We start from the raw sequence: 23689 nt of genomic DNA on the forward strand, positions 1-23689 counted from the left end.
CGTCGGTCGGGAAATGTAATCGGCGTGGGCTCTCGAAAGATCTAGTACCTGACAGCTGGTCCCAGATAGAAGAGTAAATAGACTGCCCTTGGTGTCGGTCATTAACTTCGAAAAAAAGTCTCGTGGAGTTCCTGAGGTACCAGTATCCGTCCACAACGAGCATTATTTGGTATTAGACATTATGTAACCTCTGTGAAACATGCTCGCTCCGCAAAACGTGAACGAAGTACCTCGGAATTGAACAAACTCACGGTACAAAGAGAGATGAAAGAAGACAGGTGTTTGTACCACATCTAGGCACGAGTGTAACAGAGATCTTGACGCTACGGACCGGGCACCCAAAGCGTGGGCAAAGACGCATTCAGATACGAGACCCCAGTTCCTGTGTATGAGATCATGTAGCACTCTTCTCTAGGCACATCTTACCGTAAATTGAACCAAGATGGTCCGGTATTACACTGCTGCTTCTAGGTTGTCTGGGATCCGGCCGAGAGGGGTGCGAGCGTCCGATCGATGAGCGAGAGGGCGCAAGTGTAAAGGGATGTGTTTAGAATGGCAGACAGATAAGGGGCACGATGCTTACTGCACGATATCTTGCAAAGTCGCGCCGGAAACAACAGTACGGCATGCGGAAAATTATTGAGACATCTGATAAGACATTCGAGAGTCCTTCCGGCAGTGATGCAAACCAACGCAGATCATAACGAGTGCGGAGTCATTAACCAACTCTGTATCGTCGGCCACAGGATTTGTGGCTTCGGTTGAAAACCGCCTGCAAAGTAAGTTTTTGATTCATCTTCTAGGTGTTAAATAGTGGCACCGCAAGCACTCGATCATTCACCGGGACAGCTACGAGCCAAGTGGAGGCAACAAGTGATTTGATAGTAATAGTAATGTTCGAGATGTTCCCTTTCTGGAAGAAAGCCGGCCTGCCTTGTGCAGGAGCCAGGGTCACAGTGGCCATTGATCCGACTTCTGGCCCGGTTGGTGGCAGTGGTACGAGCAGTCGGCCTTCTCCCAAGTTTACACCGTGCGTCGTCCTTAGGAGCTCGGTTCCTTCCGTAGTATGTAGACGCCACCACGTAGAGAGAAAGCGAATATCTGCATTGGGAACAAGCCAGACATCAGTGATGTAGCCGCCAACAACTGAGACTTTTTCTTGCAGATCATGCCCTCAGCTGGCTCCGGGAAGTAGGAACTTACAACCTGCTGACTGCAACTTCAATATGTCATGGATCGGAGTTGAAAGGAACGAGTCACAAATTGTGACAATTTATCAGGAGATGGAGGCGTCCGACAGAAAAATCCAGTAGTTTCATGTATGGACGCAGGGATTCCAAGTGTGAACGTTCTTCGAGCGCGGCATCCAGAGAAGGAGCTACCTGATACGCCGCGGTCCTCTGGCTTCGGCCCAGTTTGTAATCGGGCGCACTCCGGCTGCCGGCACAATGTGGATGCATCAGGACATTGTAGTGCTTTCTTTCCACGGTCACAATGGCCAGCTCGTAGCGCTCTGGCCATCAGATACCGCTCTTGGGGTCGCTGAGCTTCGGCACCAAGTCATGTATTCTCAGAAGAACCTGTGGCATCCCGGTACGTCAGAAGTAAGGGCTGGCCCATCACATCAAGAGAGGACGGGAACGTCTTCCTGTAGGTGATCCGACTGTGCCAATCAGCGGCAGGGACACTGTACAGGCTGGAAACACTGCTTTCAAGCTCACCTCCAAAAGTAGTAGGTAACGAAACGGTCGACTCCGGACACGTGTCCAAACTTTCAGATTGAAACCTTCAAGGCACTAGGACACTTTCAGCTGCTATGGCCGGACCAAGCTGTGGTCGGTTCTGCGCATGTAAGTACTTCCATCATTCATCATGTGACAGCCTTAATTCAGCTTGGGTGTGTTACGAGTGTCCATCGATAAACCACCTACTCATCTTCCCCAAGGTTTATGGGTTTCTCCTCGCGTCCGCGCCTACGGCCCGGGTTTACCTAGCCTTTTTCCCTTGCCTTGGCGCAGACCACGGTACTCATAAGTAGCTCACGATTAGAGAAGTCCAGAAACTGAATGGGTACGTACATCCAGTTCTAGTCGGCGCATCTAGTTCGATTTGATTTAGAGCCACGCAGGTCACAGCGTGAGGCTGGAATGGCCGCGTGGCCCATCGAAAACTGCCGCGGCGCTATGCCCGTGTAGAGTGCGACCCTACGCCCGACCCTAATGTTACAGAGGGCTGGGCACGCCCTAATAAATTCCGTATGTACATACATACCCGTTTACAAACCGCCTTGCTTTATGAAAACGAGAACGGGATCCATATTCCCCTCACGGTACATTCTAGTCTTCCGAAGACGCTGTCAAGTTCGGCACCGGCAGAACACGGACTAAGATGTCCAATTTCCGCACATAGTCCGAGGCAAAGTTGTTTATGAAACCGATTGGCACTAAAGTTGCATCCTTGACTCGACTAGGGTCAATGTATCACAAACCTGGACTTAAACTTTCCTCGCTGAAAGCCGGCGCGTGGCACTTCCAAGAGACGGTGCAGAAGAAGGTCGTTTCCTTGATATCTTCTAATCCGACCAATACATGGTGGCGTTTTAAAATAACAACTCGCAGCCGACATAGCGGAGATCTACTACTTTTTCCTTTGCTTGGATGATCTATATCTGAGAATGGCGAATTTGCCAAACCTTGATTGGGGCTCATGGTTCATTTGGCGCGCTTTCCCTCATAGGGTGGGCACCCATAAATTGGTTGCATTGAACCCAGCTTTTTCTTGCTGATACATCGCCCCTTCATTATATTGGCTTTCTGTTATTCACGCCCTCCGTATTCACCAGCTGTTCCATCATACCCATAACTTTATCCATGTCTTCCCAAGTATGCTTCAAAGTTTTTTAAGAGCTCGTATTGAAACTGAGGCTCGAATCAGTCTTATGACCAGTATAGGACATACATTGATCATGACGCACCGAGAGTCCCCCGACGGACTCCCATGGCATGCCAATTCTGTCGAGGTGCTTCCCTTGTTTACGCCACCTGCACACATCTCTTATGCCTCTCCAGGCCGAAAGTTAAAATGTGACGGAGGACGTCCAAGTTGCGGTAATTGCAATCGGCGAGGTTACCCATGTGTCTATGTACCGGTGTACGCACGGTCATCCTCTTTCGTTCGACCTCGGGATGCTGAATAAATTTACAGTTCAGAACAACAAAAATAGTTGCTTTTTTCGATCCCGCGCACTTGCCGTTAGCGTCATCATTTCTCATCAATATACATCGTCACCCCCCTTCTATCAGCTTTTCGCCCTCTCTGATAAGTAATATTATTGCTCGCTTCTCGTTACGTACACGGTCTCAGTGCCCGACGGAAAATTCTTCCCCGGGGACTCCGTACATATTCCCATCTAATAACCCTCGCGGGGCTTTTTGAACAGAGTTTGTGGTGACAATGGCATAGCTGTTAGGGGGAAAGCTCTGGCAGGAAAGATGACTGGATAAGTAGATAGCCTTGTTCGTTTCGCGCATTAAAAACCAACACGAGTACTTATGCCCAAGCGTCCTTGCAAGTCCCATGAATACCTTATTCGCATCGCCTTCGGTGGCCTCACCATGTGACGATATTCCCTGAGCGCCCTACCATTTGCTCGGACGCGAAGAAAATTCTCTTCCTGAACTCCACAATGCTTGGTGCATACCATGTGATGGCGGCCGATTCGTTCCACGCAGACGGGGGTGATCGTTGGCCGTGGATGCCGAAGGGGCACAAGCAACGAGCGTCAATCTGGATTGCCTTACCAAACGGTTCAGTTAATACGACTTCTGGATGATTATCTCCTTTTTAGCTCGGGTCTGTTCGCTATCCCACTCTCATCCGCGGTATCAATATAGCCTTTCAGCGTTCATTGAATCACTGACTAGATTAAGTTCGCAGGCTAAAGACCAGAGGTTGCCAATAATGAATGTATCGCGCCCCGACCATTCTTGCCAGCGGGGTCCGGGTTTCCTAAGCTTTCCCGTAATAAGCGGTGCTACAAAATTGAAGTCAGGCCTTTGTTCGCACCTGCTTTGTTCTCCATTGTCGGTTCTGATCTGGTCATCTCCTCGTGATATAATATTCTAACCCTCCTCGGCTACCCTACACCCTTACCCTGGATCTCCGAATGAGACAAATGATTATGCGCCATTGTCCAGGAAAGGGGGACCCTTTGAGTTCGAGGCGCACTCCTCCACAGGCACTAGATCGTTGTCTGTAAATGCAAAAATGCATACTACGTATATGAAGGGGGGAAAACCACATCTCACTTTAGGTAACTGACTACCGATCAGGACTAGATCGCTGCGAAATGCGCGTTCGCGGGTACCGGTACTTAGGGACTCACCTCAAATAACACAGGTCCAGACAGGCGGAAATCAACTTGATAACTGGGTTTTTTTTCTGACGTAATTACCCATGATGGCTGAATCAGTTTTTAGAGAAGTCATGAGATTAGAAGGTTGACCTGGCTAAGCGGCAGCGGCAGTGCGATGCGCCGTGAAGTGATGGGAGATTCCCACTCAGATCACACAAGCAAGCAATCAGGGGCCTGAGTGGACATGACCCCAATTTCCCAAACGGAAGGCCCCGCGATAGTTGTCCAGAGCCATCTGATCATATCTGAATGAGCTCGGTATGCCTTAGCTATCCGCAGGGACGGAGGGACGGCCGCCTGCGGTACGAAGGCTGTCGGAAGATCTTGCACGTGTTCCGCTCCATTTATAAGCTTCACATCCTTGGGACACGAATTTCTTTACTCAGATCAGCATGTTTGTTACATGTGTGTCCAACCCCCCGGTGGTCTCGGGAAGCGCACGGCAGATGGAATTTTTGAAATGTCCCATTCAGGGAAGGGCCTGAACCACATAAGTCTGCAATAGAAATGTTGCAACGTGCGTCGTGCGAGCTCGAAATGAGGACTTGGTATATAGCAGACGAGGGAGGAATGGTATAGCCAGTTGACTCAATACATACGACATTGCAAGCCGATAAGAGTGCCTGGCACCTTCGGTATGTATGTATATTCTGTGTCGCCGGAGATAATTAGCTTATCACGGAATCGGAGCCCTGATTCTGACCCTGCCAGGGTCGCAGTGTATGTTGCAGTACTCACCCGGGTTCATGACAAGTTCCCGAGGGATTAGAAGAGTACTTCCTTAGAGACGAGTGACACTTCCCAGCTACAAAGGTCGTGGAAAGGCCAATCAATCTGGGGACTCCCTGAAAACATCCGATTGGGAAAAGTCAATGGAACTTACAATGAGGGTTAGTTGGAGGGTGCAAGCGGTCGAGATTAACGACGGTCTCAGTGTCTTGTGACAACTGATGTCATAAATTCATGGTGTCCCCAAGACGCAGACCGACTAACCAGTTCGAGAAGTCCGAACACCGGCGGCTCCAGCGTGAATAGATGTAGTCTAGCATTCCTTTGTCCTTCAGCGTTTCAACGATGCATGCAGTTAAAGTTGGACTTCCGCTCGTATGCACTTACAAGTGCTTCGGAGGCCTGGAAGCGACTGCTGCGCGTGGGACTGCATCCATCACCATCAACGTCGATGTTCTTAGTCTGTTCCGATATTCTAATTCAAGTCTGAGGACGATGCCGGATGAAATAAGTCTATACGCCTTCCAACACGATATCGTGGGCGCCTACTATATCCCAGAGTTCATATCTAGAGAGGAGGAAGTTCACCTACTACGCAAGGCAAGTGCCCCCCAACGCGATGTGCTGTTATCCTGATCATAGAGCATTTGTGCGAGTGATCAGATCGGCGAGTCTCCAAAACACAGGTGGAAGACTTTGTGCAATCGTAGGTGCGTACATACCACATGCGTATCAGCCGGAGTCTGTACTTCCTGGCACATGTGCCGTAGGAAGACTCTCCTGGTAACATCACCGTTAAATTTCTAGCCACTTACGCACTGCTATGCTATAATCGTGCCAGATTGCAGTTGTGGGGTGAGACACTTTTCCCGACGCCGTTAGCATGGTTCTTTCTGATGTGGAGAGCTCCTATCTCAATCAGGTGGACAAGTATTACAGAACACCCTGCTAAAAGAACAGATGCCTGCTTTCTTGACGTCCTTGTGAGCTCAGCCACGATCGTCGTGACTGAAGTCGAAATCCTTATCTGTCTACTGCATAGCCCTGACATTTTAAGCCGGCTGAGGGGAACGAGGGCGTTTGAGCGTTCCCCACACCGAGAACCAAACCATATCATTCTTAATGAAGTAAGCGAATCGGACACCCCGATCACGGTCAAGGTCCTTTAACACTATTCATTGCAGTATCTCCCTGGCCAAGGAATCATGGTGAGCTTCTGTGTCCCACACCAATGAGATTGATGTGATGGCACTGAACCAGCTGCTTTGGTCTAGCCTCACGAAGACGGACTATCATATTACCCCGTTGTCGCGACAATTTCTCTGGGATCCCACACCATCTTCCACTACTTTAGATACAACCCGGGAGGTGAGGTAATGATGGATTCTACCATCTCTCAGCAGGATGGCAAAGGTAATGGAAGATCTATCGACGCGAAGCCTGTCTTGTCCGTCCTTTTGGAACCGAGGAGCGCTATTATCACGACCGACGATCTCTACACGTCTCACTTACATGGTATCGATGAGACGTTGCCAGACACGTTCGTTGGACGTGGGTGGCTCAGACGTGCTGCGGGGGAGGACGTTCTCATCGCCAACTGGCAGAATATTGGGGACGAAAACATGCACGAGGTTGTCCGTCACGGAGGAACACTCACTCGCGCGATGCGTTATAGTCTAACGTGTCGTGATGTAGAGAAGGTGAAAGAAGCTTTCGTAGTGAATTGAGTGCGAGTAGATAAACAAAGACTAATACCTCTACCTCTGAGTACCATGAGGAGGCGGGGAATGTAGATACTAACGAGTGGCGGTTGTTTGGGCCTGGTGGCACCACTTTGTTACTTCACACCAACCAATTATTAGCTCTGGCGAGTTGGCTTTTTCATTATTCACCACTCATCCGTCGCGAAATGTCGTCAAAACCACGAAAAGATGACACCCTAGACCCACGAACCATGACGTACGAATTTCTGGGGCCACCGGGAGCGTTCTTGATCATTCTTGGCGTCCCCGCAACGGCGTACGCCCTCTACTTTGGCTGTTCAGCAACTTCCGGCGGGTGCCCTCCGTCTCTGGACATTATTCCTGCACGCATCCAAGCCGCGGTAACGGATATAGCATGGTGGGTAAGCTTATGGGACACACAAGCATTCCTCATGTACTTTGCCTGGTACATGTACTGTGTCGTGGCTTGGGCCGTCCTCCCGGGTGATTGGATTGAGGGTGTTCAATTACGCACTGGAGAAAAGAAACAGTATAAAATCAACGGTGCGTACCCAGTTTTGTCTAAATAACTGGTGTTCTGATGCTGGCATGGTCGGCGCAGCCTTTTCGACTTTCTTGCTCACCCTGGGTATCACGACTGGTTATATCATGCGGTTCGGCCCTGAGTCCTTCACATTCATTTATCACAAGTGGGTCGGTTTCATGACCGCTGCATTGATGATGTCGGTCGTGCAAGCGCTCGCAGTGTACGCCGCATCGTTCCGCAAAGGTGCCCTTCTCGCTTTAGGCGGCAACTCTGGAAACCCGATTTATGATGTAAGTCCTTACTATCGTTTTTGGTCCAAGTTCGATTCTCACGTGTGTACGCAACCAAGTTCTACATTGGTCGCGAACTAAACCCGTCTATTGGGCTATTCGATATCAAGTCATTCAATGAACTCAGACCTGGTCTCATGCTTTGGGTTCTCGTCAATATCGGCATGCTCTGCGAGCAGGCAGTGCGTCGTGGAGGTCTACAGAACGTGACTTACTCGATGTGGTTGGTCCTCGCTTTTCAATCGTTCTATGTTGCAGATGGATTGTACAACGAGGTAAGCCACATGGGCATCTTTCTCGTAGCGGCACCTGATCCACAATCATGCAGCCGGCTGTCTTCACTACTATGGATATTACAACTGATGGTTTTGGATTCATGCTAGCCGTTGGTGACCTGCTATGGGTCCCATTCGTGTACTCCCTACAAGCGCGGTATCTTGCCTTTAACCCTGTAGAATTCGGACCCCTCGTTGCTTTGAGTATCTTCGCGGTAAACGCATTGGGTTACTATATCTTCCGGGATGCAAATGGGGAAAAGAATGATTTTAGGAACGGACGTAACCCCAAGAGTGAGTTGTAGACGTGCTCCATGTTGCATTGGATTTTTTCTGATGGAAGCCACAGACCTTCAATATTTCACGACCGAGAGTGGATCCAAATTGCTTACTTCGGGATGGTGGGGGCGTTCCCGGCATCCTAATTATTTGTATGTGGCAGGTTGAATTAATGTCATCATGCAGTACTGATCTGGATGACCTAGTGGCGACCTCGTCATGGCAGTTGCCTGGTCTCTGCCGACTGGCTTCGAAACACCTATCACGTACTTCTATGTCATCTATTTCGCGGTGCTTCTTATTCACAGACAACGCCGTGATGACGAGATGTGCGAGAAAAAGTGAGTTCACACCTTGTCTCGGTCGAGTTTATGCTCACAAATGTATATATTAGGTACGGCAAAGACTGGGAGAAATACAAGAAGCTGGTTCCGTATCGTATTATTCCATACGTGTATTAAGTTCGTAATATTCGCTACAAAATCCATTCGATCTTCAGAAGGAATGATGTTTCTTATTCTTCGTTTACGGATTGCAGAATTTTTGCAATGCGTTCTTTGCGCAAGGGGATCCAGAGTGTTTCACCACCGCCTGATCCGCCCTGATTTACTGAAAGGATTAAACCATGATCCATGAATTCTCCAAGGAGTGATCTCAGAGTGGTATCATTAGTTGCGATGAATTCGGCTCGGGCAGCAGAGAAAAGGGTGTCGTATGTGAGACCGTACTGTTGGAGGTCGGTAGCATTTTCTGCGGGTGCAGTCTCGATGTTCTCCAACTGTTTCGCGGCAAGGAAGGCGAAGAGTTTTTTTGCTTTGGCAGTAACGGCTGCAAGGACGTGCGCTACTGCAGTCTCAGAGAGCGGACCACCAGACGCGTTGCCTCCTGCTGTGATGCCTTGACGTGCAGTCCGAGTGCCAGTACTCAGTGCAGCAGCACCGGAAGATTGAGGATCGATCTGCATACGTGAGTTCGAAGTCGTAAGGTGACAAAGTGGTGAGGTCGTGCCACAGCCATGCGTAACCGCGTCTCAGCACACTGCTCTTCATATCTCCGGGATTATGCGCGGGAGACTTTCGAGAACTGACATCAGACGCCGACCAAAGTAGGGGGGCATTCAGCCTATCGATGGAGGCTACCAGATGTACGTTGGGGTTGAGTGCAAGGAGCGAGAGAAAGTTTCTGATTTTTTGGGAGCGCACTGGCAGGGCTGTCAATGTTGTGCACGACGAGGTAGAGATGGGCACGTGGTTCGTCCTGCGAGGATTCAGCGAAAAAATCGTATATACGTTGTTCCGCTGAAAGAGGGAGCGACGAAGAGTGGGACAGCACACCGGGCACGCGCTCGATGGAGGCTAGGATATCCTTGAGCGTGGTATTTGGTTGGAAACCGTTCACGACGACGACGTGGCCTTTCTTGGCAAGGCATTCCGTCGCAAGCTTGTTTAGGATGGCCCTCTTGGAACCGAAGCCATAGAAGAGCAGGTTGAAGCCCTCGGCGAGCTCCCGTGCGTACCGACGAAACGCGGTGGCCTCGTCCCATGGGCCGGTCCATCGCGTCTGCACCGTCTGGCCCTGTGGGCGTGCCTTGTACGCTGCGATGGCCGCCGCGTACTCGTCTGCGCTAAGGGGCAGGACGCGCGACGAGAACACGTTGGAGGACGTCGCAGACCGCGACGACGCCTGCAAAAAATACGCCTCAAACGACGGCGTCGACGCAGCCACCCCGGGTGCACCCAGCTCGGACTCATCCCACTGCTGTCTCTGCTCGCCGTCTGACCTGTCGTCGCTGTCCATGGCAGGTGAGCAAAATAAATAAATAATAATTGGGGGTTATCAGATCGATAACGCCTGCCCTAAGCTCTGATTAGGGTCGATTATCTGACCCGCCAATACGATGTGACTTGGAGTGTTTCCGTGCAAGAAAAAAAAAATCAGATATCGATCGCTTCTTGTCTTTTCTCTTCCATCTTCCCATTCGTGAGCTCAGAAAATGGCGCCCATTGGAAAGCTTTACTCTGTCCCCAGCATGAACCAGACCACCATCGTACGTGTTTTCTCGCATTTTCTGTTGTCAAATCTAATCTTCGCGTAACAGATCAAGGCTACTGCTGCGGTCGCTGGCGTGGAGTTTGAGGAACCAGAGTACAAGCACTACGAAGACAACAAAAAGCCGGATTTCCTGGCCAAGTTCCCTCATGGAAAGATCCCTGCTCTTGAGTGCGCAAACGGTCTTAACCTGACCGAAGGCGCCGCCATCGCTCAGGTATAGTACGTATCACACGCGATGCTTGTCAGGTTATTGGGTGGAAGGAAGAAAATATCTTCAACAGTTATCCCTGTCGGAATTTGATGTCGACAGATAGTGGTATTTCTGACCGCCATCATCCCTCTTTTCGTTGCACACCTGTGAAAGCGAGCGATACTTACGGAGAACCCATAGTTGCCTCCATTCCACCTAATTCGGGCCTTCTCGGTGGCACCCTCGAAGACGCCGCTCTCGTCGACCAATATATGCACTTCGCGGAGTCGGAAATACACTTGTGCACCGAGTTCATTTATCTGATGTTAAACGGATATATGCCATATAACAAGGCTGTAAGTCTGGCAACCGTCCCTTTACTTTTTTTTTGCGGCGATTAACACCAAACAGATCCATACGACAATGACCGAGCGTCAGATCCGAGGATTTAACTCCCTCGAGACGATCCTCCTCACTCGTACCTACCTTGTTGGCGAGCGCCTCACCCTTGCTGATATCACCGTTTCCTCTGTCATTTTCCTTGCCGTCTCATACACCCTCGATGCCCCGCTGCGTGCTAAGTACCCAAATATCCTCCGCCACCTCGACCTCATCATCAATCAACCAAAACTCAAGGAGGTCTTTGGCCAACCCACGTTCGTCGAGAAGGCCGCACAGTACACTCCACCCGTAAAGGAGAAGAAAGAAAAGGAACCTAAGCAGCCTGCTCCTGCACAGGCTCCAAAGAAGGAGAGACCCAAGAAAGCAGAAGAAGATGAGGAGGAAGAGGAGAGCCTTGTCCCTGAGGAGCCCAAAGCCAAAAACCCTCTCGATCTCCTACCAAAATCGACCTTCAATCTCGAGGACTGGAAACGCGCTTACTCCAACAAAGACACTCGCGGACCCGGTGGCTCTCTTGAGTGGTTCTACGAGAAGTAAGTTTACCCAAATGTAGTCGTCTCCATCGACTTGACACCTACTCCATCGTAGCTTCGACAGAGAGGGTTTCTCAGTCTACCGTGTTGACTTCAAATATAACGAGGAATTGACCCTCGTCTTCATGTCCTCAAACCAAATCGGCGGTTTCTTCAACCGTCTGGAGGCTTCACGTAAATATCTTTTCGGATCCATGGGCGTCCTTGGAGAGGCCAACAACTCGATCATCGCCGGTGCTCTGATCCTGCGTGGTCAGGATGTTAAACCCGTTGTCGAGGTAGCACCCGACTACGAGAGCTACATCTACAGGAAACTCGACCTCGAGAACGCCGAGGACAAAGCTTTCTTCGAGGGTGCTTTAGCCTGGGACTTGGAGATCGATGGGAAGAAGTGGCAGGATGGGAAGAATGTGAGTTGGCGTTTTTTTTTAAATGTGAGGAACCGATCTTTGACATCTTGCTTTCTCGTTGCAGTTCAAGTAAACGAAAGGAAGTTTGTTTGTTGTATCCTCACGATTCACGTGTATCACGTTGTCACTCTGTAGTTTTTTTACGAGGTTAAGATACAGTACTGAGTTTACTCATAGCGGGTGAAACTTGTGCAGTACATAGAGTCCCAGGGGTTTTAGATGTCGCAATGGCGAATGACCTACTCCAGATCCGCTGACATTGTGAGGCTGTTTGTAGGTCTCAGCTACAGCGTCGGGGTACGAGGATAGACTCCGCATCCGATGAGGACGTCGTCGAAACCTCAATGGCATGACGATTCCTGCGACGTGTCTACAACACTGACCCTGATGAGGGCGAATTTACTAACATCAAACCTCTAAAGTCTAACCCGTCTACCTTATGTAACCCAAAATGCACCAAGTAAACCCGTTGCACGATGGCAAGGAGAGGTCGTCTGTCTGGGCGTGAGAGGTCATCCGGTTCTATACCTGCTGGTAACCTCTCGGTACGCTTCAATTCTTCCAAGTGACATGCGAAGTGAGACGAGTTAATCAATCGGAAAAACAGTCACAAGGACCGTCTCAGGGTTTTCCTCTGCACGTCTCCTTGAACACTGGACCCTGTGGAAACGTTTCCAGAAGGCATTCGTTCGGATGGAGCACTTGTTTCGTCGATCAAATAAAAGTCATTGAACAGGTCCTGTCACGGCGGGGACAGCTGGCACAAGTACAGGTGAAGGAGTGAAGGAGCAACGTAGTCAATCCCAGCTAATTCCGGCCCAGAGCGTACGCACGTCCCGTTATCACGATATACTACGATTCCCATGGACAGAAACAGAAGACAGCCGGCAGAGCGGAAGGAGCCACGCCCGGTTCTTTATTAATTGCTTCCTCCCACTTTGACCAATCAGGTCTCACATGAGTGTCTTTGATCATGATGGGATCTGTCATGCATCGTAGACCTAGCATCGACAGGTAGTGGAATCAATGCCGCTCAACAGGCACTGGATCAGGTGAAGCCCATTCCACGGATTGGTCAGACAACCATCGATGGTGTCCTGAAGGCCGGTGTTGTAGTCACAAACATTCAGAGTATCAGTAATGCATATCTAAAGCCTCTGAAAACCTTTAATTCCATTGTTAGCACTATTGCAAAGGTATGCAATTTACATTCCTGTCGCTCGCAAGCTCTGACATGGGTGTGCAGGTCCACCCCTACGCTCGGATTGCGCTGGCGGTCTTGGCCGCGGCTTCACAGGTACGTTTCCTACTCGTGTATATTTTCCTCGTTTCTTACCTTATCCTCGGTAGGTTCTCATCAATCAAGTGGACCTTGACAATGAGGTTTCTGGGCTCTTCGATAGTGTTAGAGGAGTCTGGTTTCCTCAGAAGAGGACACGATTCAGAACATCGATAGCATGGCAGAAACTTTAGGGAAGGTTGCGCTGGTCATAAGTGACGCTATGCAGTTCATCAAGGATTACTCAGAGGTGAAGAGCTTCTGTAGGTCGATTTCATCTTTCACTACGAAATCTAATTTGACACACTCCTAGGGACGAAATTGGAAAAGAGCATAATCTCTGAGAAGCAGGTCGCCGTCGATAGCTACGCCAAGACGTTAGATACGTTGATGCAACAACACCGAGACCGTGCGGTTCGGGACACTCAGATCGATCACGGCACGTTGCGTACTTCAAGACCTCAACCTCGATGGCATCGCTTATGCAGGGGGCGGATCTCAACAAAACAAAGAAGTGTCTCGACGGCACTAGAACAGGGATCCTTCCGGAGATTGTCAGTTGTTTTGTTCGTGATAGGCAGGCCGAGCGTCGGGAGGAAAAGATATTTACCACCATCGCGCGTGATCAGGCGGGCCGGGACCCATCATTCCGGCGGGCTTTGGCTGATGTGCCTGAAAAGGACCATTGGCTCAAGACTGCGTCTGGTGTCACGGAACAGTGGGAAAAGCTCATTTTGGAACCGTGGTCGATGGTGTCAGGTACGATGATTGGAACTGTGGTCGACGTGCTGGATGAAAGCGGTCCGGAAGGATCGAGGCATCCTGTCGGTGCTTGCATCTCAGGCCTGCAATCTCTCCAATAACTTCCGTGTCTTCGTGACATCCCGCCCGTTGCCTGATATCGAATGTACATTGAATGCCATTCCGCATATGAAGGCAACGTCCTTGGATGATATTTCGAGGGAGTGGACGGAGCGCGATATCCGGCTATACGTCTCCAAGCAACTTGGCGACCTTCCGGACATCGGAGATACTGAAGTGCAGAAGATGGTCCGCAAGGCGGACTGTCTATTTGAATGGGCCCGTCTGGCCTGCGATTGCATCAAGCCTAACAGAGCTGGAGCAACTATGAAGGAACGTTATGATGAGAGGAGGGAAACTCCTGGATGCAACTTACTCTGCGATCCTGGAAAGCACCATCCCGAAATCTGGGAAAGCCCTTGAACAATACTGCTCCGTAATGCACGAAGTCAGTGGTGTCGCTTGAACCCCCGTCTATGGCGGCCTTGAACTACATCTGCGAACAATTTCCAAACAAGCAGGATCACTATGATATTGTTCTCATCCTCTGAGTTCATGCCCCCAGTGCTGGGTGGTATTTGTTGACCAGTCTTGATGCTGATTCAGGAAGGGACTCTAACCTCTTTGACTCAATATAGATGCAAATGTTCTGTTACTAGAAAAAAAATGCATAATTGATCAATTGAATGCTTTCTTGATTGATATAGTACATCAAGCAATGTTGTCTATGTTGACCTGCCAACCTACAGAGTGGACTCCAACCAAGCCATATACATATAAAGGCCTGCTACTCATTGAACTGATGTCCCATCCTCTGCAGTATCTTCATCTCTCATGTTCTTGTTACCACCATGATGGATCCAGTAGTTCTGACCATAATCCAAGAACATCTCTTCCCCAGCATTCACACTCCTTTCTATTGTATTCTTCTCAAAATGATCCATGTTGCTGGGCATCAAAAAAAACTTACTTGTAAAAAATCCAATCTGATGCTCTCCATTGACAAGCATAGCTGCATTTAAGCATCAATAATCAGTCTGCATCTGCAACAATCTCACTCACAACTTGCATCAACATTGTCCATTCCATTGCCTTGATGGTTCAAGTACCTTGTCAGGTTCCCAACCTGGGCTGCATCAAAGATTTCTGCATCAGGAGAGAACTCAAATAGATAATTGTGACCATTGTGTGCCAAAATTTCACTAAAACCAGTTATGGAAAGTTATCCAAGGTCCTTAAGAGACAGATCAACTTACCTTGTACTCTCAGCAGCATTGTTGGACAAAATGTGGCCAACATATGCTACATTAGCAGTTACTACCAGAGAGGTAAACCATGTACCACATTGCAACTTACTGCCAAGAAAGGCATCAACAGCCATGTCTTCTGCTGCAAATGCACCAAGCCCATATGATCCAGTTTTGACCTCAAGAAGCTATGCAGTATCATCATTCATGTTAAGATAGGTGCAATTGTAGCATCCAAATATTTTGCTTACTTTAGTGTCATGCCTCTGCATTCTAGTGTTTGTACATGGATCCTTCTTGCTACCTGTAAAAAATAAGAACCAGTTGGAAAAGGACTGAAAAATGAATCCATATATTTGTACCTCTGTTATAAATTTTAAGATGTGAACTTGTCTGGAATGGGGAACATCCAAGCTTACCCAGCATCACATCTTACACAAAGCCCTGGGATACACTCCCTTTTCCCCATTGCACAAGAGCAGGTGTGGTCTTCACACTTTTGGCATGTACAAGGTGGCCATTGTCTGACACCTAAGAGAATATAGGCATGAATGAAATATCCATTTTAGTTTATATGGTGCTTGAGTTACTTACATGACAAACCACACCTACAAGCTGGGTTGCAATGCATTTTGTGGGAATAACACTGGCAGGCAGCAGTTGTGCATGTACCTGGGTGTGCACAGGGATCAAGACTAGGTACTCCACTCCTCAGAAAATGGTGCAATGGAAACAAAATGAAAGCTGACACAGGGAAATCTTCATGGGAATGGTCATTGACTGCTAAAATGTTAGATAGTGTAATACTCCATTGGAAGAATACATACAATACTGCACCAAAGGCCTGCTCTTTTTCTTCTTCCTCCCCTGCATTACTCCTCCTTCAGTGCCACTCTCACCATCTGTGGAGAGTGCAGCAGAAGATTCTCTATCAAGTGGTAGGATGGAGTTATCTGGAAAAAGTTGTAATCGCTTGACAAAAATCTAGGTAATGTGAGTGGTAATGTGGGTGAAGCAGCACCTAGTATGACACACCTCCTTGCATGACATGAAGCAAAGTATTGCTAATTGACAGGGAAACAGATCTGGGGCAATCCCAAGCATGACTGAAAGATTGTCAGCTAAAGACATTTGATCAACTTCACTTGGTGGTGGAAGAGATTCCTGAGGGGATGTGCAGAGTTAAAGAATATTAGGCATGATAAGGTCTTACTGCATATCTCTCAATATCAGGCACCAATCTGAAGCAATTTTCTCCACATGGGTTTCCTTCAGAGAGTCTCATGCTTTCTCCAGTAATCTGAGGTTTCTTTGAGGGGAGATATGAAGAGAAGGGATAGGCTAAATGCAGAGTCTAGAAGCATGGACTAATTAGTAATCAGAGATGCCACCTACCATGTGTATGGCACATGGGGGAAAGGCAATTTAGTATAGGACAAAAAATCCTGAGCATTGATGTGAGCCTTCCATGCAAGTCATCTTGCTGAGGTGCCTGGCTTGTTGGTAGACCATCTTTTGCATTGGTCTGAGAAGCCCCTGGCCAGTGCAGAAAGTCCCTTGACAAATTATATTTTATATGAAACAGTTTAATCTCCCTTAAGTGCAACAACAAAAGTACCTTTGGCAACTATCCCATAGAAGCCCTGAATTATGGGAAGTGTGGATGCCTTTGACAATATTCATCCTGTTGACATCACTGAGAGAAAGCTTGTCAACCGCATGAAGCCTCCATGCAGTTTCTAGTTGAATCATCTCCACTGTCGGGTATGCAGTCAAGCATCAAGCTGAAGAAACATAGAGAATCTTACAATCAGGATCAAAGTTCTCCTCCCACTCAAGGCGTGCAAATTTTGCCAGGTGTGTTTTCGCTGGAAAGGATGGCTCATCTGCATATGGTAAAAACTTTGCAGTGTCACGGTCCCCCTCGCTGACCGAAATACTTCTGGATGCCGGCGCACAACATTCGTATGGAGCATGGGGTGGAAATTGGGTCGCATCTAGGACAACAGTGGGAATCATCATCTTGGCAGTTGTCGCACCATAAGCAGTGTGTTTAGTGAAGGAAACCGAGCAGGCCTCTGAATCACTTTCGCTAAGTAAGGCAGGCGAGGGGATGCCATCGGCGACTTTCTTGACCAAGCTCCTCGCCATCTGAGCAGTCCGCGACCTCACCGGAAAGAGCGGTTGATTTTTTACATCTGTCAGTACATGGGACGCATATCCAGGCTCCCACTCATAGAACTCTTGCCAAACTTGCCGGTAGGTTTTCACTCCGAAGTCGCGTAGTTCAGCTGCAGAATACCTCTTGTCTGGTTGGAGACGAGGACCAGGGGTAACGGTGCTACGAGTAGGAGAGTCAGGTTCGACGCGATCTACGTTGAACGCTGAAGATTGCATCGGTAACCTCGCTTGGGCGAGATATTCGGGGTAAATGGAGGTGTAGCACGATGTGAGAGTTGAATGGAGCAACCGTCAAACAGACCAAGGTTGTACATAGTAGGGACATTTCGTCGTTTCCCTCCGTGCGACGCTTCTTTAGCGCCTAACTTCGCCTTATCCAGTCCTCCCCGCATCATCACCCATACATAACACGATTACATTCATATAGCACACGTTTCCTCGACCCAATAAATAGTACAGCACCGACACGATTCTACCATCAAGAGCCACTCCCTATATCCGATCCCCACTCAACTTTCAGTGTCGATCAATGGTGCTCACCTTTGCCAGTGTAGATTCAGGTTTGCTATGGCATCCCAATCCACATCCCTCGGAGCACAAAACCATGAGCCGAGCGAATAGCTCAACCTCCAGCCCAACGAACACACACCTCCACCGAGTAACCGCACATCGACCAAGCAAATCATTAGATAGTATACATAAGTCAAGTCAAATGGAGGCTCCTTGGCCTGTTGTGTGCCGCCTGCCGAGTCCAAAGCTACACCGGAACGACCACCACCTCTTCACGCCCATGGAAAGGATGGCGCCATCCACAACGCCACTTTTCGGGACTGTAAACGCGGCCGGCGGCGGTGCTCTTGTCGCTACCAACATGGTCCATGACGAGTCTCGACGTGATGACCAGATTGCCACTGCGGCCGCCGTTAGAACTAGACGTGGGGTGATTATACGCAGGGCAGAGAGGATCGATGCCGAGAAGGCAATCTTGGATGATGATGTCTGGAGGACGTCGGGGGATATTTGGTGGTAGAGGGGAGTTAAGGGACGCATGGATCCGGAGAATGTGGGTGAGAATAGGCAGCACCGAACGATGTATGATCACACCACTTAGAAAGACGCCCACATATCAATATCCATGACCAGAAAGCAACCAGAGAGCATGAGGACACACCTTCCACCTGTACCTACGAACCCGCCCCATCTCCCCATGGATGCTGACGGCGTTCGCTTGCTCTCCAGCATCCTCATTACACCAACTATACCACTCCATCCCCATTCCCCGCATAACGGGAAATCGTCTTCGACCAACATGACCCACTCCGCTGGCTTTGCAGGATTCGGATAGGTATCATCATCTCGCTGATGGCGTTCGTATACCCACTTGAATGCCTCTGCAACATGCAAATACTGACCCTCTCTGTCATCTGGGTGCAAATCTCGGTCTGTGTAAAACACCACGGGAGTATCTCTAAACTCTTTCTTCGCAAGCTCGAACGAAGGGTGGTGCGCTTGTCGGGCATGTGTGAACACGGACAGTGATGTTGTACTACTGTTGTTGACGTAGGGCAGATAGGATGATATCGTGCGAGAGAGGACGGGGATGGCGCCTGCGTCGTTCGGACGAGGGAAGGACAGAATGAGGATTTCAAGAAGAGGATGATCAATCCCAGAACTGGACGATGGTGCAATATCAGGGATAGGATGGTAGCCAAAACTGAAGAGGAATCCGACAATATATGGAAGGGGTATAACCAACAAAACCAATAAACTGGTCCGAAAGCCTGTGGTACGAGGGCGTCGCGGGTGGGGAGAGCTGCTGTTCGAATACTGTTGGTCGAGTCCACCAAAAGGAACATGCGAGCTTTCGCGCAACGGGGAAGAAAACAGTGCTCTCCAGATCGTCAACGAAATAGACAGCAACGTTGACATTGCATATGTCCACGGGGCCCCGTCTAGCCAGCATAAGATCGTACACATACATACCACCAGGAAAACATCCCCGCGTGAGCTGTTCTCCCAATAACGACCCTTGATGAACGACCCTCGAACCAAGTCGAGGATTGGTCGTGTCCCAGAAGTAAGAAGATAGGTCACAAGTGGAGGTCCTATCCCACTCGATGTCTCGTAGAGGGCCCAGTGGTTAAACAATCGGGGGTATGCCCATCCTACACTACGAGTGAGCAGAAACCCGGTGAGCGTCCTCGCAAGAGCGATGGTGATCCAGTAGACATAACACGGTAATATTGCGGTTTGTGGGAGACGCAGGGACAGCGCAATCTGGACGAGACGCGATAACGACCGAGTATTAATATCATTGGCGTGGGGGCTGGCCCATGGTGCGAGTAGAAGTGGGAACACATTCTTAGCGTATATGATTTGTCGAGGGGTGAATTCGGGAATGCGCCATGCAGGTACCAGGAAGGAGGGGAGCAGTGCCAGCGACAGGCTTGCAGCGAGGACTGCACTTGGGAACGACGTCGTGTCCCAGAGAGATGGCATTCGACAACCCGTCAAGTTGTCCTCTCCAGCGTCGCCAGACGAGGGCCTCCTTCGAACGTCTCTGCTCAAACTGCGAATTTCAGTCCTTGCGATACAACAGATACATTTCCGAATTGAAGTTATGTAATTGGTTTGGGTTGGGTTCGATCACGAGTATGGGTACGTCAAAAATCACCACAAGCACAAACTATTCTAAGTTGGATTGATGTACTTGGGGGACAGCTTGCTCCCAAAATTCCGATCCCTCATCCTCCTCTGTCGGGCGCAATGCTTCTCCGCCTTTCTTCGGCAACGCCTCCTCCCCAACCCACTCTGTAGTCAGGTTCTCCAACCGTCTACATTCGCTATATCCTCCCTTCTCAGTCCACTCTTCGAATATCGGACACGCAGCCCTACCTCAGCCCAGAACACCAATGCTATAGAGAGCATCTGACGACAGGTGACACATCCATGCTAGGGCTAGTGGTATCTCGTGTGTATGTGAGGGGGAGGAAGGCCGAGGGGTTATGTATGCCAAAAACGCAGACGAAGACGGGCTAATAGGCAGAATTTACCCGGGCCCCAGAATACTCTCGGCTCGAATTGCGAGATTGTGAATGGTACCGTCTCTCCGTGCGTCGGTTGCTACTTTATCCTTCTGGAACGTGGTCGTGCTCGTGACCGCCTCATGAGACAGACCAACCGACAAGAATCTTCGCCAGCTCCAAGATCGGTGTAGTGGACGCACCCTCCTTGCCAGGTGGGCGCCTTGACACGTTGCGCCTGTGGCCGATTTCCAAGGACCATACCCCTGAATATCTCTCGGGCCACATTGGTGGCAGTCTTACCCCTTCGTATCCCGATAACCAACGGACGCTTGGGTGATCCCAGAGAATCCATGACATCCTTCACCACTGTAGCCCGTTTACTGTCCCCGCTGTCTTCGAGCACCGACGACCGAAGGGTGTCTATGAAGCAAAAACCGCTTACGTTTTCCCTGCCCATCTGCAACATGCTCTTGAGAAGACGGCCGGGGCGGTACGTGTGAAGCTGGAAGCGGTATTTGGCGGGAGGTCGTAGTCCTCGGAATGGTCGTTGCTATTAATTTAGCAGCCTCTTCCGACCTGACAAAAGGGGAGAGGGGGTAGAGGAAGTGAAAAACACAGGACTCTGTTGCGTGGACTAGGAACAGATCTACTAGGAGTCGCGTGGAAGCGATTATTCCTAAATGTGCGAGGGAGAGGGTAGTGAGGACAAGGAGGGGGGGGGGGGTCTGTACTGGGATTGGATGGCCTCGTTGAATGTCAGTTTCAACGGATGATACTGGGCATCCGACGGCGTGCAGATCCTTGTGGCCTCCGAGCGCCAAGAGGACCCATGCAGGTACCTTGGGTTATCGTGCGACGCTGATCCCAGGATTTGTATTCCTGACATCGAGTATATTTAGTACGACAGTCGCGAAACTGAGTGATGGGGGCAAGACTCCCACTGCAAATAGTCGTCGCAACCTCTGCCACACCTCCGCAGCTGAACCTAGTCGTCTGCATCACTGCTGTCTGTAGTCGCTCAGACGGCTACCACCGCGGCGTCATGACGTTCAAACCCGAGCATGTCAATTTTTACAGTGGTCTACATATCTCATTCGCCCGAGTACGAGCCGGCACTGCGACGGCGGAAATGTGCACTGCACACCCTAACTGGTCCGATTATCTGATCCGTCAAATTAGGGTGTTTCCGTGCAAGACCTGTTCTTCACCTAGCAAATTTGGGCGTTTATCTTCGCAGAATACTCATTTATTTCGTGCATAATTACTAGCATTGAAAACGGGCAAGGCTTGCGTTCAGCCCCCAAGTTGCCCGACCCTCACTTTCTTGCACGCGCTCCCCCCGCTTAGTCAGCGGGCTGCCCATGCTTTTGCAGACAATGATGAGCATGGCACGACTCTTGCCACTCAGTACTCAACGTTCAACGTTCAACCTCCCGGCTCCCATCACGACACAACACTAGTGCCCATCTAACGTGAATCTTTACCTGCCAGTGTCCATGTCTGATCCCGGCGGCGCAGCAGTGGAAGGTCTTTCCCCGCCATGCGCATGCACCACTCCAGATGCCAACCTATTTCATTCGACTCCAAGCAACCAAAGCCTCTCTGCGGCGAGCGAACAGTTCAACACCAATAGCTCTTTGTGCATTCGTCCACTTCTGTCCTCATCAAAATAAACCTGACTCATGGCACCAATCAAGTACTAACGATCTGATGCCTTCGGTCGCGGAAGACGTCTGCAAAGCACAGCAATGCGAGGCAGATGACATGCTCGAGTACATATTAAGCCGGGCTTCAAAGACGCCAGATGACCTTATCGACTTGAATGGCCATGTCCTATTAGACAGATGCATCAACAAAGTTTTGCCCATATGTAATGGGCACACCCAAGATATTGAGGGATTTCTGATCTCGGATATCAGGGAGGCTCTCATAGATTAGTAAGTTTTGTGACTTGCATGCTGGTGTTGATGTTAGCATTCTTTGCCAACGTCTTGTACCAGCATAGCATGTAAACAGGAGGATGACTTGTATCAGCCCTTCGTCCTGGCGTCCAACACTGCTCTTGCACACCTGAAGAGGCTGAAGATTGATGGTATGCATGAAGAGGAAAGCAAGGAAGTACAGATGTTCTTTCAAGAGCATAATTTGAGACATGAACCAGATATCATCATTCTTCCATTCATGAACTACTCCAAGTATTTTACAGATGCTAGACTTGGCAGCTGGGATGAGCATGTATTGATGATAGGCCAAGATAAGACACCCATGGTGAGCTTGTGGAAGGATGTGCTTGGTGTCTTTGAGTTGAAGTGATCCAAGTTGGAAATGAGGCCTCCTCCCAAAGTATACTTTGTGTCAAGGTACCAAGCTTCTGAACCAAAGTTTTTGAGGATTGGCAAAGATGGAAATGAACTGGAAGAAACAGAGCCACAAGAGGCCCCTGTTGCTGAGTGAGTGACACTCACAGAACAGGCTCCATGTAAGTAATGGAACTACACTGTTAAGTCAGGCTTAACATGCAGCCAATAGTATGCAGATCAGCTCACAAGCCCACTCAGGAAAGCACTCAAATGGCATCCAGGAAATGCACATTGGAGACCAATTCTGAGTCTTGCATGAGCAAGCAACCTGGGATGGAGGAGCCTGGGGGATATGTAATAATTCAGACAGCACTGTATGCTGCTGAGATGCAGTCTGCCAATATTGTGGTGAAGCATGCCCTCAATTGTATTGTTATAGGTGTGTATTTTTTTCTTGCTAGTGAGTGAATTGTGCTGGACACCTTTCAGGCAACAACATTTGGATTTGGTATTATGACCACCAAGGCCTCATCAGTGTGGCAGGGTTCAATTTTGTTCAAGATCTCCCTTGCTTTCTGGTGTTGTTATATGCTCTCCAGCAATTCAATTTGGAGGACTGGGGTTGAAACACAGCCTTTACACCATGTCTAGAAGGTGACCACATTGAGTCTCACACTATCAAGGTTGATGGAAAAACACTGAAACTGGACAACAGGGAGAGAGACACCAGGTATAGGGTGAAAGGATGTGGGACTAGTGTTATGGAGGTCACCTGCAAAGCACTAAAGCAGGAGAAGCTGGTGGAAATGGTCAATGGCATGGTGGCAAAAATTTACTGGGCAGAGGAGGCATGAATCACAGGGGAAGAAGTTTTGGAATGCATCAAGGAAGCCAGGAACAAATTCAAGGACATCCAAGGACACATGTGTTATGCTTCCATCAGGGGTCTTACCTTTTTCGACTTCTAGCGGTCACGTGCATCACGTGCCTCGTCGCGTCCTTAATAATCATCGCCATCCTAGGGGCTCAAA

General features: G+C 49.4%; 9 protein-coding genes across 9 annotated transcripts; 6 read left to right on the forward strand and 3 right to left on the reverse strand.

The window, feature by feature from the left end:
* Nucleotides 1-442: 442 nt before the first annotated feature.
* F5J12DRAFT_783990 (uncharacterized protein) lies at nt 443-2195 on the forward strand (the record flags this gene model as incomplete). The annotated part of the gene is made up of 10 exons (XM_051742966.1): nt 443-496; nt 747-779; nt 804-1030; nt 1166-1191; nt 1281-1414; nt 1464-1593; nt 1655-1732; nt 1801-1850; nt 2039-2070; nt 2129-2195. 10 exons carry the CDS (start codon nt 443-445, stop codon nt 2193-2195), a joined length of 831 nt encoding a protein of 276 aa, XP_051598456.1.
* Nucleotides 2196-2788: 593 nt separating this feature from the next.
* On the forward strand, nt 2789-3546 carry F5J12DRAFT_841854 (uncharacterized protein). Its single transcript, XM_051746144.1, has 4 exons — nt 2789-2882; nt 2935-3019; nt 3069-3150; nt 3205-3546. Exons 1-4 carry the CDS (start codon nt 2871-2873, stop codon nt 3221-3223), a joined length of 198 nt encoding a protein of 65 aa, XP_051598457.1. The 5' UTR covers nt 2789-2870; the 3' UTR covers nt 3224-3546.
* A 1939-nt stretch (nt 3547-5485) lies between these two features.
* On the forward strand, nt 5486-6971 carry F5J12DRAFT_913964 (uncharacterized protein; the record flags this gene model as incomplete). Its single annotated transcript, XM_051749110.1, has 7 exons — nt 5486-5743; nt 5807-5853; nt 5985-5998; nt 6066-6126; nt 6186-6270; nt 6328-6351; nt 6418-6971. 7 exons carry the CDS (start codon nt 5489-5491, stop codon nt 6868-6870), a joined length of 939 nt encoding a protein of 312 aa, XP_051598458.1. The 3' UTR covers nt 6871-6971.
* F5J12DRAFT_225289 (ERG4 ERG24 ergosterol biosynthesis protein) lies at nt 6742-8725 on the forward strand. The gene is made up of 7 exons (XM_051738472.1): nt 6742-7410; nt 7469-7683; nt 7743-7958; nt 8012-8252; nt 8308-8389; nt 8444-8578; nt 8632-8725. The coding sequence occupies exons 1-7, from the start codon at nt 7053-7055 to the stop codon at nt 8696-8698; spliced, it is 1314 nt and encodes a 437-aa protein (XP_051598459.1). The 5' UTR covers nt 6742-7052; the 3' UTR covers nt 8699-8725.
* A 26-nt stretch (nt 8726-8751) lies between these two features.
* F5J12DRAFT_906377 (origin recognition complex subunit 2-domain-containing protein) lies at nt 8752-10034 on the reverse strand (the record flags this gene model as incomplete). Its single annotated transcript, XM_051748783.1, has 3 exons — nt 8752-9160; nt 9204-9438; nt 9527-10034. 3 exons carry the CDS (start codon nt 10032-10034, stop codon nt 8752-8754), a joined length of 1152 nt encoding a protein of 383 aa, XP_051598460.1.
* Nucleotides 10035-10127: 93 nt separating this feature from the next.
* Nucleotides 10128-11982, forward strand: F5J12DRAFT_841872 (uncharacterized protein). The gene is made up of 5 exons (XM_051746145.1): nt 10128-10284; nt 10336-10508; nt 10658-10835; nt 10891-11414; nt 11470-11982. The coding sequence occupies exons 1-5, from the start codon at nt 10231-10233 to the stop codon at nt 11957-11959; spliced, it is 1419 nt and encodes a 472-aa protein (XP_051598461.1). The 5' UTR covers nt 10128-10230; the 3' UTR covers nt 11960-11982.
* Nucleotides 11983-14551: 2569 nt separating this feature from the next.
* On the reverse strand, nt 14552-17665 carry F5J12DRAFT_841896 (uncharacterized protein). Its single transcript, XM_051746146.1, has 15 exons — nt 16960-17665; nt 16770-16908; nt 16547-16707; nt 16365-16492; nt 16187-16315; nt 15979-16135; nt 15901-15931; nt 15746-15846; nt 15571-15682; nt 15403-15457; nt 15261-15339; nt 15161-15206; nt 14967-15106; nt 14875-14916; nt 14552-14820 (listed from the first exon to the last, which is right to left on the reverse strand). The coding sequence occupies exons 1-15, from the start codon at nt 17546-17548 to the stop codon at nt 14696-14698; spliced, it is 2034 nt and encodes a 677-aa protein (XP_051598462.1). The 5' UTR covers nt 17549-17665; the 3' UTR covers nt 14552-14695.
* A 353-nt stretch (nt 17666-18018) lies between these two features.
* Nucleotides 18019-19985, reverse strand: F5J12DRAFT_225387 (uncharacterized protein). Its single transcript, XM_051738473.1, has 2 exons — nt 18504-19985; nt 18019-18438 (listed from the first exon to the last, which is right to left on the reverse strand). The coding sequence occupies exons 1-2, from the start codon at nt 19829-19831 to the stop codon at nt 18090-18092; spliced, it is 1677 nt and encodes a 558-aa protein (XP_051598463.1). The 5' UTR covers nt 19832-19985; the 3' UTR covers nt 18019-18089.
* A 1784-nt stretch (nt 19986-21769) lies between these two features.
* F5J12DRAFT_928239 (uncharacterized protein) lies at nt 21770-23512 on the forward strand (the record flags this gene model as incomplete). Its single annotated transcript, XM_051749433.1, has 7 exons — nt 21770-22295; nt 22359-22450; nt 22565-22626; nt 22741-22808; nt 22895-23097; nt 23148-23279; nt 23310-23512. The coding sequence occupies exons 1-7, from the start codon at nt 21919-21921 to the stop codon at nt 23510-23512; spliced, it is 1137 nt and encodes a 378-aa protein (XP_051598464.1). The 5' UTR covers nt 21770-21918.
* Between the last annotated feature and the right edge of the window lie 177 nt (nt 23513-23689).

The sequence above is a fragment of the Pisolithus orientalis genome, assembly GCF_024613125.1.
Source record: "Pisolithus orientalis strain OTSU chromosome Unknown F5J12scaffold_22, whole genome shotgun sequence".
Classification (NCBI taxonomy): Eukaryota; Fungi; Basidiomycota; class Agaricomycetes; order Boletales; family Pisolithaceae; genus Pisolithus; species Pisolithus orientalis.

What these genes read in the sequence shown, in the direction of transcription:
- F5J12DRAFT_841872 (XM_051746145.1), top strand. Translation starts at nt 10,231, where the DNA reads ATGGCGCCCATTGGAAAGCTTTACTCTGTCCCCAGCATGAACCAGACC. An exon ending in GCATGAACCAGACCACCATC is followed by an intron (nt 10,285 to 10,335) that starts GTACGTGTTTTC and finishes TTCGCGTAACAG; the next exon opens with ATCAAGGCTACTGCTGCGGT. An exon ending in GCCGCCATCGCTCAGGTATA is followed by an intron (nt 10,509 to 10,657) that starts GTACGTATCACA and finishes TGTGAAAGCGAG; the next exon opens with CGATACTTACGGAGAACCCA.
- F5J12DRAFT_225289 (XM_051738472.1), top strand. Translation starts at nt 7,053, where the DNA reads ATGTCGTCAAAACCACGAAAAGATGACACCCTAGACCCACGAACCATG. An exon ending in CAGATGGATTGTACAACGAG is followed by an intron (nt 7,959 to 8,011) that starts GTAAGCCACATG and finishes ACAATCATGCAG; the next exon opens with CCGGCTGTCTTCACTACTAT. An exon ending in GACGAGATGTGCGAGAAAAA is followed by an intron (nt 8,579 to 8,631) that starts GTGAGTTCACAC and finishes TGTATATATTAG; the next exon opens with GTACGGCAAAGACTGGGAGA.
- F5J12DRAFT_841896 (XM_051746146.1), bottom strand. Translation starts at nt 17,548, where the DNA reads ATGCAATCTTCAGCGTTCAACGTAGATCGCGTCGAACCTGACTCTCCT. An exon ending in CTATGGGATAGTTGCCAAAG is followed by an intron (nt 16,708 to 16,769) that starts GTACTTTTGTTG and finishes TAATTTGTCAAG; the next exon opens with GGACTTTCTGCACTGGCCAG. An exon ending in CTGATATTGAGAGATATGCA is followed by an intron (nt 16,316 to 16,364) that starts GTAAGACCTTAT and finishes ACATCCCCTCAG; the next exon opens with GAATCTCTTCCACCACCAAG.
- F5J12DRAFT_841854 (XM_051746144.1), top strand. An exon ending in GGCATGCCAATTCTGTCGAG is followed by an intron (nt 3,020 to 3,068) that starts GTGCTTCCCTTG and finishes ATGCCTCTCCAG; the next exon opens with GCCGAAAGTTAAAATGTGAC.
- F5J12DRAFT_225387 (XM_051738473.1), bottom strand. Translation starts at nt 19,831, where the DNA reads ATGCCATCTCTCTGGGACACGACGTCGTTCCCAAGTGCAGTCCTCGCT. An exon ending in TTCGTAGGTACAGGTGGAAG is followed by an intron (nt 18,439 to 18,503) that starts GTGTGTCCTCAT and finishes CGTCTTTCTAAG; the next exon opens with TGGTGTGATCATACATCGTT.